A 15,744-nucleotide genomic window follows, 5' to 3' on the forward strand; every position below is an offset into this window, starting at 1 on the left:
TTGTGTCGTACCTGTTTTGAGACTTGAAGCCCAAAGATAGGGAATGGTGCCTTTTTTTTTAACTTGTTTGCTCTATGATGTATTTTGGGAGCCTTTGGGGATAGTAACTGAAGTCAAAAGGCTTTAAATAAATGAATAATACTGGCTCATACATCAGAAAGACTACATCGATGAGCATCAGGCACTTAGGGAGGTGGGTATGCTCACCTGGCGCAGGTTAGGGGAGAACAACACCTGATCTCTACTGCCCTCTGGTGCCTGCATTAGACATACAACCAAGTGAGTGTGTTGCTTAATGCAATGGTCCTCAACCTTGGGCCTCCAGATGTTATTGAACTACAACTCCCAGAAGCCTTCACCACCACCTCTGTAGATCAGGATTGCTGGGAGTTGTTGTCCAAGAACATCTGGAGGCCCAAGGCTGGGGACCAATGCCATACATAGGTAACAAATGTGGGTTACATCAAGTTAGCAAAGAGCACCAGCGTGAGTTGCAGATCTTTAGGTCTGCAGTCAAAAAGTTGCCTAGTTGTAGAGGAAAAGAAAGAAGGTGTAGAGGAAACCAAAATTTTTTTTGGAGGTCATTAACTCATAGGGTCGCCGTAAATTGGAAGCAACTTCATAAAAATGACAAAAGTAATAACACGACCCATTTGTCTTCTCCTCCTTCCCTTCCTGGTCAGAAGCAGGGCAGTTGGTTTTCTTTCTGCGCTGGTCTTCCATTTACCTCTTGGACTCGAACTGCATCTATGGGCAGCTAGTTTAGCCTGGAAATAGGTAGAGCCAATAGATGAGAATTCCACTTGGTTCGCGCCTCCCCCATGATAGTGTTTCAAACTTTCAGATTTCTTTATAAATCAGGCAGATTTGAAAGATTGGAATGGGGGGGGAAGGCAAAACTGTCCGACTCATCCATCCCAAGACTCAACCTATTCACAAGACAGCCTGTTCCAGGAAGACAATTTTCTTGTCTTTGGCCTCTCAATTTCTCTGGAGGCTTGGCTCGGAAAGAACTTGGGCGAGGCCAAAGGAGAAATGCCATTCGGGTCATCCTGTTCTTATCCTTTTTTGTATATATATCATCAATACATTTGCTTTTTTTTTTCCCCTCCTGTTTTCATCATACAGAAACCATTGTTTGTGAGTAATCCTTTAATTCCTCGCCCAAGAAATAAGGACAGCGTAATAAGTCACAAATGTGGGATACATCAGGTCGGCAAAGAGCACGTCATGAGTTTCGGCTCTTGCAGATCGAAAACAAATCCGCCGCGTGATCCATGCGTAGAAACCAAATTCTGAGTTTGGTAATAGCTTAAGAAATCCGTGAACAAAGCAAGCTTTCAAGATCTCTAGGAGTCTTCTACAAGCCTTGTTGTTTATCCCACCAGTTCTTAACCTTGAGTTACTCAGGAGTTTTGGACTGCAACTCCCAGAAGCCTTCACCACCAGCTGTGCTGACTGGGGTTTCTGGGAGTTGCAGTTCAAAAGCATCTGAGTAACAAAGGTTAAGAACCACTGGTTTAGTCGTTAAGTCATGTCCAACTCTTCGTGACCCCATGGACCAGAGCACGCCAGGCCCTCCTGTCTTCCTCTGCCTCCCGGACTTGGATCAACTTCATGTTGGTTGCTTTGATGACACTGTCCAGCCATCTTGTCCTCTGTCATCCCCTTCTCCTCCTGCCTTCACACTTTCCCAACATCAGGATCTTTTCCAGGGAGTCTTCCCTTCTCATGAGATGGCCAAAGTATTGGAGCCTCAGCTTCAGGATCTGTCCTTCTACAAGCCTAGAGGATGCTAAATGTTGGGCTCAGAGAAGAAGGGAAAGATTTTCCAAAAGCAAGTCCAGAGCAAAGCCCATGTGTACTATTGGGGGAAAATATATATACCTGTACGAATTTCATTTTGGGATGATCCAGAGATGTTTGACGGAAGCTCTTTCATCAAAAACAGCTGACCAAAAAAACCCCATCGTTGCCAGGAGGTAGGCCATCTGGAAAAACGACACGCAAGTCGAAACTACATCACGAAAGTTCGTGTGCGCAGGGAATATGTGCGAAAACAGATGCACGCTTTTTGTGCAGCCCTTGTTGTTGCTTTGGCGTTCAGGATTGAGCAGGAAGTTGGAGCAGATGACCTTGAAGGGCCTTCTTGATCTTTGACGTTTTGCACAATCACCTCCATGGCCCTTTCTAAAGCTAGTGCCTGGATTCTTAGCTGTTGCACAAGTCAGTTACGGTTGAGTCTTTCCCAAGGAAGGGCGTCGGAGATCAAAACACCACACAAAGGCCAGGAGGGTGAAACAAAACAAGCAGCGAACGTTTCAACCAACAAGAGAATGTGGCACATTCCAGAATGGTCTCTGAATGGTCTTTAAAATGTCGTAACTCACAAAGAGGAACACTTGTTATTATCCTTACCTAACTGGACATGTGTACGGAGACAGAGACCATGAACACACACCCAGACATTTGATAGTTCTCACCAGATAGTCTTTTTCCTTCTTCTTTTCTATGGAAACTCTGTGCAGAGTAGATGTATTTTTAAAGTACAGCAGCAACAAAATGTTGCAGCATGGAGTGATTCACTCCCACATGTCGGCCAGCCAGTCCCTTTCACAAGGCACTCCATTCTGTCCCTGCTTTCTCTTCATTTGTGTTCGGTGGGCAGGGGATACCGGTCGGCCGTTGGACGAGTATCCAACAGTCGGCTGGTATCCCCTGCCCACTAAACACAGTTCATCCCAACCAATCTGCTTCCTGCATTCCTTTTGCTAGCAGGGTTTTCATCCCCTACAAAGGTTTCCACTTCTGGAAATCTTCAGGACAGGGGAAACTCCCAGTGCCCCCTTGGCTGGGGTTATTTTGCCTACCTAAAGGTGGAAAACCAGGCAAATGAGATCATGATTAATCAACAGCAGCTTCTCATAACCAGGAATTCTTCACACACTTCAGACTACCGCGTCCGTCCCTCCCTAGCTGGTGGCATGGCTGGGGCAGATGGGAACTGTAGTCCAATAGATGGGGGAAAGCTGCTCTGGATTCTTCTCCAGATTCCCTAATACTGAATTTTAGAAGGGGGGGGGAACTTTGCTGTAGGGTTGCCTTACACCCATGACGCAACTGTTGGTTCAACCCTAGAATGCGGTCATCAACGACATTGGAACATCGACATGCCTTCTCCTCTTAGTTTTCGCTTGTTTGTCTTCTCTTTGGCCTCGGGCCCTTCCTGACCGGATGGGCGAAAGGCGATATGCCTTCTCCCCACCCCCTTGGTGTCTGCTGTACACTCACTATCTCTGAATCTCCTTCCTCCTCTTCCTTCTGGGCTCAGCAACTTTCGAGCTGGTTGTTTTGACGGCTCCAGGCTTCCGGGTGGAGAAGGCCCTCGTGCTTGTTCTTCATCAAGGGGTCTGTCTATTTACCTTTGAGCTGATGATCGCCGGTGGGTGAAAACAGGAAGGAAGGATGCCGGATCATCAAGCCTGCCTAACCTGTTTCCTGCTATTTTGCAGCATGTTATGAAGAACCTACATTCACCTGGAAGAGGGCCTTAGAAGACCGTGAAGTACACGTGAGAAGACCCCTCTCCCCATCTGGTCTCCAACTCTTCTGCTGGTCAGCCCTCTGGTTGCAATACAAGCGACTGGCATTCTACCAGTCTGGCAGCCTACGTTCGCCTGCCTGCAGTTCCGAGTCGCCTAAGGTGTTCAGGCTGGCCATTCCATAATGCCACACTGAATCGATGAATTAGGAATGGTTCCATTGAAATATATGTATATATCCTTTAACGTTTTGCAGCCACTTCTTGCTACTTCTGGCTCCCTCTCGTTGGTTGGAACCGGGTAGCCATAGTTGAGGCTCCCTGATGGACTTGGGGGTAAAAAATTGCCTACCCCCTCGAATGTTGGACTGAAATGTGCAAAATCGAGGCATAAGTCCCCACAAAACTCGGCGGACGAGTTGGGCCGATCTTCTCTATTTTTCTCTCCGCTTGGCCTCCCTGCGAGGTTGTCATGTGGATAAAAGCAGGGGGAGCGGTAGAACAAGAATCCCGTAGAAGGAATGGAGTAGCCCTCATAGTCAACAAAAGAGTGGGAAAAGCTGTAATGGGATACAATCTCAAAAATGATAGAATGATGTCAATACGAATCCAAGGCAGACCATTCAACATCACAATAATCCAAGTTTATGCACCAACCAGCATTGCTGAGGAGACTGAAATTGAACAATTCTATGAAGATTTACAACACCTTCTAGAACTGACACCAAAGAAAGATGTTCTTCTCATTCTAGGGGACTGGAATGCTAAAGTAGGGAGCCAAGAGATAAAAGGAACAACAGGGAAGTTTGGCCTTGGAGTTCAGAACGAAGCAGGACAAAGGCTAATAGAGTTTTGTCAAGAGAATAAGCTGGTCATCACAAACACTCTTTTCCAACAACACAAGAGGCGACTCTATACATGGAAATCACCAGATGGGCAATATCGAAATCAGATTGATTATATTCTCTGCAGCCAAAGATGGAGAAGCTCTATACAGTCAGCAAAAACAAGACCTGGAGCTGACTGCGGTTCTGATCATCAGCTTCTCATAGCAAAATTCAAGCTTAGACTGAAGAGATTAGGAAAAACCACTGGGCCACTCAGGTATAATCTAAACCAAATCCCTTATGAATACACAGTGGAAGTAAAGAACAGATTTAAGGAACTAGATTTGGTGGACAGAGTGCCTGAAGAACTTTGGATAGAGGCTCGTAACATTGTCCAGGAGGCAGCAACGAAAACCATCCCAAAGAAAAGGAAATGCAAGAAAGCAAAGTGGCTGTCCAACGAGGCCTTAGAAATAGCAGAGAGGAGAAGGGAAGCAAAATGCAAGGGAGATAGGGAAAGTTACAGAAACTTGAATTCAGACTTCCAAAGAATAGCAAGGAGAGACAAGAGGGCCTTCTTAAATGAACAATGCAAAGAAATAGAGGAAGATAACAGAAAAGGAAAGACCAGAGATCTGTTCAGGAAAATTGGACATATTAGAGGAACATTTTGCGCAAAGATGAACATGATAAAAGACAAAAATGGGAGGGACCTAACAGAAGCAGAAGACGTCAAGAAGAGGTGGCAAGAATACACAGAGGAATTATATCAGAAAGATGTGGATATCCCGGACAACCCAGACAATGTAGTTGCTGACCTTGAGCCAGACATCCTGGAGAGCGAAGTCAAGTGGGCCTTAGAAAGCCTGGCTAACAACAAGGCCAGTGGAGGTGATGGCATTCCAGTTGAACTATTTAAAATCTTGAAAGATGATGCTGTGAAGGTGCTACATTCAATATGCCAGCAAGTTTGGAAAACTCAACAGTGGCCAGAGGATTGGAAAAGATCAGTCTACATCCCAATCCCAAAGAAAGGCAGTGCCAAAGAATGCTCCAACTACCGTACAATTGCACTCATTTCGCACGCTAGCAAGGTTATGCTCAAAATCCTACAAGGTAGGCTTCAGCAGTATGTGGACCGAGAACTCCCAGAAGTACAAGCTGGATTCCGAAGAGGCAGAGGAACTCGAGACCAAATTGCTAACTTGCGCTGGATTATGGAGAAAGCCAGAGAGTTCCAGAAAAATATCTACTTCTGCTTCATTGACTATGCGAAAGCCTTTGACTGTGTGGACCACAGCAAACTATGGCAAGTTCTTAAAGAAATGGGAGTGCCTGACCACTTTATCTGTCTCCTGAGAAACCTATATGTGGGACAGGAGGCAACAGTTAGAACTGGTCATGGAACAACTGAGTGGTTCAAAATTGGGAAAGGAGTACGGCAAGGCTGTATATTGTCCCCCAGCTTGTTTAACTTATATGCAGAATACATCATGCGGAAGGCTGGACTGGAAGAAACCCAAGCCGGAATTAAGATTGCCGGAAGAAATATCAACAACCTCCGATATGCAGATGATACCACTCTGATGGCAGAAAGTGAGGAGGAATTAAAGAACCTTGTAATGAGAGTGAAAGAGGAGAGTGCAAAAAACGGTCTGAAACTCAACATCAAAAAAACTAAGATCACGGCCACTGGTCCCATCACCTCCTGGGAAATAGAAGGGGAAGATATGGAGGCAGTGACAGATTTCACTTTCTTGGGCTCCATGATCACTGCAGATGGAGACAGCAGCCCCGAAATTAAAAGACGCCTGCTTCTTGGGAGGAAAGCGATGACAAATCTGGACAGCATCTTGAAAAGCAGAGACATCACCTTGCCAACAAAAGTCCGAATAGTCAAAGCTATGGTTTTTCCTGTCGTGATGTATGGAAGTGAGAGCTGGACCATAAAGAAAGCAGACCGCCGAAGAATTGATGCCTTTGAATTGTGGTGCTGGAGGAGGCTCTTGAGAATCCCCTGGACTGCAAGGAGAACAAACCTATCAGTTCTAAAGGAAATCAACCCTGAGTGCTCACTGGAAGGACAGATCCTGAAGCTGAGGCTCCAGTACTTTGGCCATCTAATGAGAAGAAAAGACTCCCTGGAAAAGACCCTGATGTTGGGAAAGTGTGATGGCAAGAGGAGAAGGGGACGACCGAGGATGAGATGGCTGGACAGTGTCTGCGAAGCAACCAACATGAACCTGACACAACTCCGGGAGGCAGTAGAAGACAGGAGGGCCTGGCGTGCTCTGGTCCATGGGGTCACGAAGAGTCGGACACGACTAAACGACTAAACACACACACACGCGGTAGAACCGGGGAGTTTGTCTTGAGCTCATGGGAGGAAAGGCAGGACAGAAATGGAACCAATAATTAGGTCAATAAGACATCACCTCAGCATTCGTTCCGTGCTGTGGGTTACCTGAGCACAGGTGGGTGGGGCTCGCAACAGGTGTTATCCTGAACTATGCACCCCGGCAGGATGTTTGGATTCAAACCCAGCACCCACATGTACAATATCTACACCTAGAGAGGGGAAAACATTGTACGGTGAGCGAGACAGGCTGGTTGTTAAACTGAGAGGAATAATTATACAAGGTCAAACATGGGCTCCATCTTAGATCTCTCTGCCCCTCTCTTTCTCCCACCCAACACCACCTCACCTTCTGTTGGGGGACGGCTCTTGACACACCATTTCCATGTTTCTCAGCAGTCAAAACAAAGGACCGTGGAGGCGAGGGTGACTAGAAAGCTTCCGGCTGCTTCCAGAAGGCTCTTTTCCTCCACAACCCTCCATTCAAGAACCACTCAAGAGGCCAAGCTGCAGCTAGGCAATCTGGTGGCCATTTTGTTGACGGCATCTCCCCGCGTCGAGACAGAACGGGTCTCTTTGCCTCCCTAGCATGACTGCCCTGCTGCTTCTTCAGTTCGCCCGCAGAATGAATACACCAACCATTTATTTACCCCGTAATGGAACGCCTTAACAAGGGGGTGGGCGAAAATAGCAATCAAAATGGTGTGCATTCAAATAGAGAATTATCGTGATCTGGCGCTTGTTCCTCATATTGGAGAGTATTTTCCAGCGGTGACACAAATCTTAATGGGCTGCAAACGCCCCTTGCTCTTCCATCTAGATTATGGGAAAGATTACCAGGGAAACACTGATTTTGGGGGTTTGAAATTTAATGCTCCTCTTTCCCCTCAGCCAAGATGTCGTCCTGCGTCAATACATTTGCAGTGGCCAGTCGGGACTCCTGTTGATCAGGAAGACTGTTGCAACGAGGGAGGGTTTTCCCCCCCCCATCTGATTCAGCAGCTGGACTGAGAACCATAAACGTGTACCCAATAAATCTCACCTTATAAAATGCCCTTTGACCTTGTGTTCTCATCCGCTCAAATTGGTACAGACTGGAAAAAGTGAGGAGGGAAAACTAGCCAGGCTCCCCGGGAGAACAATCACTCCCATTTTCTGTTTCTCACCTTACCGAATCAGTGCTTAGAATGGAACAGATTGCTTTTTCAAGGCACCGGCGCTCGGTCGGCCATTCAAGCGCCGGCTAAGCCGCTGTCCTTCGACGACGGATCCTTTCCAATGGTGGTAGAAAGGGCATTGTTTTGTCTCAAAATGGATGGATTTCAAATGGATCTCAAAATGATCCCACTGGATCCTGTATTTTCAACTCCCAGTGAGCACTTATGGAAGTGAGTTTAGTCCACATTATTTTTAATATATATATATGGTGATCCATCATGGAACCACCCCATTAAAGAAGATAACAGTGATTACTCAGACTTCATTGCTGGTTGCAAAGGGGCCCGCAATAAGAGTTCAAGCTTCAGAGGCCCCAAAATGTAGGTCCACCACCGGCTGTAATGAGGGGGAAGTGCCAGGAGTGAGAAAACGCAGAGAGCATTGAGATTTGGGCACAAATTTCCTGGTGAACCTCCATGTGTACAAACTGGTCATCTTATGAGTTGGGGTGCATGGGACCGAGGGAATGGCCGCCAGCCTGCTTCAATCCAGCATTGTACAGCAATTCTGCTTTCTGTTCACCAGATCTGGGTCCCTTTTTGGTAACAGTGACCTGTAGTGCATGTTTAAAAATGGCAGTTTATGGAATTTGACGCGATAAAGAACCGGTAATTGTGGGGAAGAGGTATGCGTGCATAGATAGGTTATACACAATGACTCTTACTTTTTTCAGGAACAGGGAGGGGGGGAGAGGGAATCTTGGCCACTGGCCTCAAACCTATAAACATGTACCCAATAAATCCAACCTTATAAAATGTCCCAGAAGAGAATTTTCTCACCTGCCCTAAAAAGGGCTGGCTTCACTAGAAAAGCAACGACAAAGCTGCTCCTAGCATACCGGGGGAAAAACAATCACCCCCATGTTTATTTATATCCTTGTAAATAAGTTTCTTTTTCTCCTTGCCTAGAGATATATTACATTTTCAGCATATAAAACAGGATTTCTATACATGCACAGCAAGTTTTGGAGGCGTGAAGCCTGTACCAGTACAAGCTCTCTGATGTCTCCATTTTGTAAATATGAAACAATAACACATTTTTAAAAAAAAAAAATAATAATAAGGATAACCAAGCCATGCTCTCCTAGAAAGAGAGAAATGGAGAGAGAGAGAAATGGAGAGAGGAAGAATGAATAGATGGGATTTACTTTAGACCTTAAGAATCGAAGGAAGACAATAGGGAATGGTAGAGAATTAAATATACTTGAAGGAGAAAGATGGGTTGGGTTGGGTAGCCAATGGCGTCCAAAAGAGCTAACCCGCCATTTAAAACTTCCCACAATGCTCTAGGGGGCGGTGCTTCATCTTTGCTTGTCTCATTCGTATGCACAAGAAAAAAAAAACAAATTAAATTGGGAAATTAAACATGGTAGCCACTGTCGGGGACCCATCTGTGTGGGCTCTTTTCTGCAAGGACCTCTCAAAAGACAAAAGGATCCTAGTGGGTCCATCCTTCCCTTGTCCCTCCCAGTTGTGTTACGAGAGAGAAATTGGCCAATTCAATTGGCCCGTAAGATCTACTGTTCAGGGTTAGGGGGAAATTCTTCTCCACCTTCGATGGACCCATTTCTTCTCCAGCCTAAGAACTGTCCCTGCCTCGTCATTTGCGGCCTGTGGTTCTTCCTTCATAAGGGGTTAAAAGAGAGCAGCGCTGGTGAAGGCTACCGGTAGGAGTGACTGAAATGTAGGCTGCGGCGATTGAGCTTCTCCGGATTGTTGGACGCCATGTGTGAAAACTCCCGGAAGATGTCAAGGTAGGTGGCGTCCCCTGCAAAAGAAAAAGACACCAGTGTCAACATGAATGCTTCTTTTTTAAATGAAACAAGCAGAAGGCTTGTAGTTCAAAATGCAAGAGGAAGCCCTGTATCCACAGGGGATTGGCTCCGAACTCCCCCACAGATGTTGAAAACTGCAGTTAACAAAGAATGCTATACGTCGCATAGTAAAAGACAAACATCCAGAAATACATATTTTCACAATTAATTTATCAAAAATGGCCACTAGAGGGAGCCAGATAACATATGACATGAATATATTGCATGGTCTCTGGCTCCCTCTAATGGCCAGTCCTGACAAATACATTGTGAATATGTATTTCTAGGGTTTTTTTTTCTCTATTAATATTTTTAATATTTTTAGACCACAGATATGTGAAATCACAGATACCTATCCCACAGATACAGAGGTCCTACTAAACTTTATTCTATTCCAGACTAGACCCAAAGGCTTATCAGATTTTTTGCTGACTCGATAAAAGACATCTTTTCTTTTTCCCTAATGCATGATTTTTCCTCAGCTACCTACCTTGCATTTAGTGTGCTTCGTTCTGTGATTGGCCACTGGAAGGGAAGTGTGCAAGTCTGATTGCTGAGACAGGAAAATTTAAGGAAATCCTGTCATGAGGGAAAGCAGGTGAAAGCTAAGGGACACACATTACTCTTAACTTCTAATGTAATCCCTTGCCATTTAGTTCCAGGTTGGCAACCACGACTGTCCATCTTCTCCTTACAATCTTTTCTCGCCACGATGTACAGTATTTATTTCAAAGATATTTATAATTTTAAATTTTATTTTATTTTTTATAATGTTAGGGTCATTATAATGACACATATCTAAGTAATGATAAGCATCCATAGATTTACAACTGATTTTGCCTTTACCCTCATTTAGGAATGGAAGTTTTAATATAAGCAACTTTTTTCTAATGTCCAGGATGTGACATGAGGGGGGGGAAATGTATTTTGCCCAGGATTATGCATGCTGATGAGGTGCAGAGGGCATTGGGGGGGAGAGGTGTGTACAAAACTATGCACTGATTTAAAAATATAAAGGCATAAGATACACCTAGTTTAAAAAATATATAGAGATGATTTAGTCAGTGGAGGGGAAACATATAAGAAAAAATGCAATGAAGTAAACCTTCACTTTGAGTCACACAGTGTAAATAAATGCACACATTAGACAATCTCTATAAAAGTTCTTTTAGTGAGGTATTTGATCCTTTTTAATGTTTGTATATTTGCTGTCTTTAGATTTAAATATTGTCTTCTAACGACGCAAGCCGCCTTGGACCCCTTTTTAAGGAGAAAAGCAGGGTAAAAATATTCTAAATAAATAAAATCTGGTAACTGATATTCTCTAGTGACTGATTTAATAACTGATATTAAGCCTCTTGTAGTGTGTCTTATAATCTCTTGGTTTTGTTTATAACCCTGTTGTTGCTGAGTTAATTTTATTTGGCTGTAAACTGCCCAGAATAGTGTGCCGACAAAATAAAATAAAATAAAATGGCAGTTTCCACACCACATCACATTCTTGCACATTCTGGAAAGGTGAGGATTGCCACATCTGAGTCAATAAAAGGTAGCAGGTGGTTTGAGATCCATTTATATGCCAGCTGCCCATGACAGATGTTTCTGTGGAGAAATCGGGTCTGTCCATCCATCCGTCCGTCCGTCCGTCCATCCATCCCTCTCCATCCATCCATCCGTCCGTCCGTCCGTCCATCCATCTCTCTTCATCCATCCGTCCGTCCGTCCGTCCATCCATCCATCCATCCATCTCTCTCCATCCATCCATCCATCCATCCATCCATCTCTCTCCATCCATCCATCCATCCATCCATCCATCCATCCATCCATCCATCCATCCATCCATCCGTCCGTCCATCCGTCCGTCCATCCATCTCTCTCCATCCATCTGTCCGTCCGTCCGTCCGTCCGTCCGTCCGTCCATCCATCCATCCATCCATCCATCCATCCATCCATCCATCCATCCATCCATCCATCCATCCATCCATCCATCCATCCATCCATCCATCCATCCGGCCTTGTTTTAATCTTCAATTCTGTGGGTTCCCGTACTAGGAAGAAAAATAATGTCATAAGCAGCTGGCTGTAGAGCTCAGTGGTCGAGGCCTTTGGTTGGAGAGCCGGAAGTTGGGAGTTCGATTCACCCCACTGGGCCTCCTGGGGGAAGAGCCACCGTCTCCAAAGTTTGATACCATCTCCAAAAATAGCCAATTATCAGAACCCAATGTTTGTTGTGTCTTTTTCTCTTTTTTTGAGATCTCTGTGGCCCTGAGGGACAGAAAAGTGGAATTTGAACCCCTTCCTTCAAGTCCCACCTTTTGGAGGTACAGTGAGCAACCTTGCTCCGTCTTCCACATGGCGGCCTTGAAGACGGCGGTCATATCATATCAACCACGCTCAACTCCTTGAACCATCCTCCATTAGGCTGAGTTTCCAGACCGTTTACCATTTTGACTGTCCTCATCCGGACGTGTTTCAGCTTGTCAACATTCTTCTTAAATTTAGGCACCCAGTTATAAATACAATAAACCTCAATAGAAGCCCTGTTTATATTTTATATGGAGGATTCTCAGTGTGGGGTCGTGGAGAGAGTGATGGACTGGGACTTTGGAGAACGAGGTTCGAATTTCCACTCAGCCCTGGAAACTGCCTAAGGGAGTGAAACTGTTAAAACCACTCCTTACCTTGAAACCCCTTTTAGGGTCGCTATAAGTCAGTTCTGACTTGATGGCACAAACACATATGTTTTATAGGAACAGAGTAAGACCCTCCTTGAATTTCACTAGACTAGACAATCATTGACCAGTCATCAAGATCAGATTTCGGGGGAAGATAATTGGAATATGTGCGGTAGCTTTTCATCTCTAAGGGTTCCTGGAGGGAAAAAGGGTTGACTAGATTTGTCTCCATCTGGCTTCAGGTCTGGTTATGGGGCAGAGACATCTTTGGTCACCTTAGTTGAGTGGCCGGCCCAGAGAACTGGACTGGGCCAGTGTGTTCCTGTAGGTTCTGCTGGACCTGTCGGTGGCTTCGGCCGCAGCATCTTTCAAGGACATCTCTCTGAGACAGGATGAGGTCAGAAACGTATTCCTGATAGACACTTTGATCATGTGGGGTTCCCTTGGGATTCTCTCCTAATCCTCATGCCGTTTAACATCTATATGAAACCAGTGGAAGAAGTCACCTGGAGTTTTGGGGAGTTGAGTGTCATCCGTGTTGCTAATGAGGGACCAAGGGGGCTTTGAAAACTCTACCCTCACTTCTCTCTTAAGTAAAACAAGACTTCCTGTATCTCCGGCCTTTTTCAGGAGGTACTAAAAAAGGACAGAAGCTGTGACTCCCACCCGACTAGCCAATGGTGAAGGAAGATGGGAGCCGAAGTCCTGCATAATCTAGAGCAGTGGTGCCCAGATTTTCTTGGACCGAAACTCCCAGAAGCCTTCGCCACAAGCCGTGCTGGTCAGGAACTCTGGGAATTGGAGTCCAAGAAGATCCGGGGACCCAAGGTTGGGAAGCAGTGTTCTAGAACAGTGGTCCCCGACCTTGGGCCTCCAGATGGTCTTGGACTACAACTCCCAGAAGCCTTCGCCGCCACCTCAGCTGGCCAGGATTTCTGGGAGTTGAAGTCCAAGAACATCTGGAGGCCCAAGGTTGGGGGACCACTGTTCTAGAAGACCACCGGTTGCTCACCTCGGCACCAAGATCAAACGTCAGAGAGCTGTTCTACTGGAAGGCTGGCCAAGTTCAAGTGTGATTTACAGATAAAAGACCCACAAGGAGGGAGAATAGAGGTCTCTAGAAGTTGCAGATACACCAGGAAAGATTGGGTGGGTTGGTTGATAAAGCAGGGTGAGATAGGAGGAGCTTTGTTGAGAAGAAAACTACATGATGTGGAAGCTTCTGGAGACACAGATCCCCCCCGTTTTCGTCCAAAATTGGGGACTTATGGGAAAGGCACGAAACCATATTTGACCTCTTAATGAGGCTCCCGGGCAACGCCATATTCCCAACCTGCCACGCTGTGGGCAGAACACCCGTGGATGCAACACCATGAACTTCATTCCAGAATCTATGAACCACAACAGCAGTCGGTTCCCGACTTTGGGGAATCTGGGGGTTCTCGGACAGCAACTCCCAGAAGGCTTCACTGCCAGCTGTGCTGGCCGAGGTTTCTGTGATACCCGGCTCCCGCTTCTTGCGGGATGAACGTTAAGGGCACTCGATTGACTGTTCCCAAAGCTTGAGTGTTAAGATTAGGAAATAAAAAACAACAGACAGGAGGCGGAGAGACATTAATAAAAACAAGAGGCAAAGCAGAAGCAGGAAAAAAAAGGACTTTACTGTAGGTTTTTTATTAACAGTGTTTCAAGAGACGATAGAAGGAAGAAGGGAGAAAAGGGGTGGGCAGAAAGACATCAGAGCAGCCACGATTTTTGTCCCTACCACCCCCCCCCACAAGGTTTTCTCTCTGTGTGCATATGTGTGTGTGTGTGTGTGTTTATGCTTTCTTCTTTTTCTGTTAAAACCGTACAAAGATAAATAACGTACAAAGTGTTTGGGCCCGAAGGTATGATCCAGTAGAGGGGCTGGGCAGGCAAAAAGCGAGAAAACCAGGAAGGAAAAGTAACTTCAGTAGAAGAGACCGGGAAGGGGGGGGGGGAACAGTGTTACAAAGATTTGTACAGTCAGAGTCATAGAAGAGCAGTTAGTACGGTGGAATATATTTACAGAAAATGCACATTTCATCTTTTTTTTCCAACGCAAAATCCTCACCCACCCACAACCTGACTTTTTCTTGCATTCACAGAGCCCGCGACAAAGCTAGAGGTGTGCACAGTTTGGTGGGTTTTGGACTACACTACCCAGAATTCCATGCAGCCAGCAGCCATTCCGGGAAATATGGGTCCCATTATCCAAACCCACCAATCTGTGCAGCCTAGAGGTGTGGATTTTGAGGACAACCCCATCCAGAACCAAGTCTAGCTAGTGGATTTCTGCAGTTCAGCCAAACCACGTGGTACAGTTCCACACGGACTGTGCCAGTATATAAAATCTCAATTTGATGGATATAAATGGAGCGGACTACAAAGAATGGGTGGTTTTGCTGATTGTGTAGTTAGCTCTGACATAGCCGGTGGTGGGAATCCAAAATACACCCCCTCTGACACAGCAGGAAAAAAACTCCCACACATTTTCCCCTAGTGCTGTTCCAATAGGAAATCAGGAGATTTTAAATTGTGAGATTCTGATTCAAAAGGTAAGCCTGTGACTCCTTAAAATATGGCTAGCCAAATCTATAAAACATAATACAGTATTGCATTTTGTAATTTTTTTATAGTTTGATTCTCAAATTTCTTCCCTGTCCTGCTTTTGAACCAGGCTGACACAATAATAAGAATATGTTCTTTTGTTTATTTTACTCTTTACAAAGCTTTCCAATCCCTTGATTTTCTTTCACAGTTTACAATGGTCAAAAAGCGCCCCCATGTGGTCAATTCACATATTCCAGGCCCGGAAAATTATTAATTAAGGAGACAGTGTATTCTATATTATTTTTTATTTATTTTATTTATTCTTTTTGTACCCCGCCTATCTGGTCAATACGACCACTTTAGGGACCATCCACTATTCTGGGTGGATGGTCCAACTGGAAGCCAGTGGCAAATGTGTGTGTGTGTATAAATACACACAGGCCAGAATCTTGTGTGATTGTTTTAAATTGTGGCAGTGAATAGCTGCAGATTAACAAATTAGGGATGTGCTGTTTGGATTGTTTGGACTACATATCCAAGAATTCTCCCTTTGGGGATTACCTCCTGACAGACTCGTATCTGCTGACATTTAAATATGGCTCACCTGGAGAAAGGCCTAGCTGGGAAGGTTTTAGGCCTAGTATAGGCCTAGTTTTACCACAGCTTCCTGTTCAGAAAGGAAGTGGCCCCACGGCTAGTTGGAAGGCACATTTAAGTGTCTGTAGGTGTGAGTCGGTCAA

At 45.3% G+C, this 15,744-nt stretch overlaps 1 protein-coding gene across 1 annotated transcript in view; it reads right to left on the bottom strand.

The window, feature by feature from the left end:
* Window positions 1-8,769: 8,769 nt before the first annotated feature.
* The window catches only part of ACAP3 (ArfGAP with coiled-coil, ankyrin repeat and PH domains 3), a 99,682-nt gene continuing 92,707 nt past the window's right edge, over window positions 8,770-15,744 (bottom strand). The window contains exon 25 of the mRNA XM_072977615.2: window positions 8,770-9,709. Within this exon, the coding sequence (XP_072833716.2) occupies window positions 9,603-9,709 (107 nt within the window). The 3' untranslated portion in view covers window positions 8,770-9,602. The remainder of the gene's footprint in view (window positions 9,710-15,744) is intronic.

The sequence above is a fragment of the Pogona vitticeps genome, chromosome 7, assembly GCF_051106095.1.
Source record: "Pogona vitticeps strain Pit_001003342236 chromosome 7, PviZW2.1, whole genome shotgun sequence".
Taxonomy (NCBI): domain Eukaryota; kingdom Metazoa; phylum Chordata; class Lepidosauria; order Squamata; family Agamidae; genus Pogona; species Pogona vitticeps.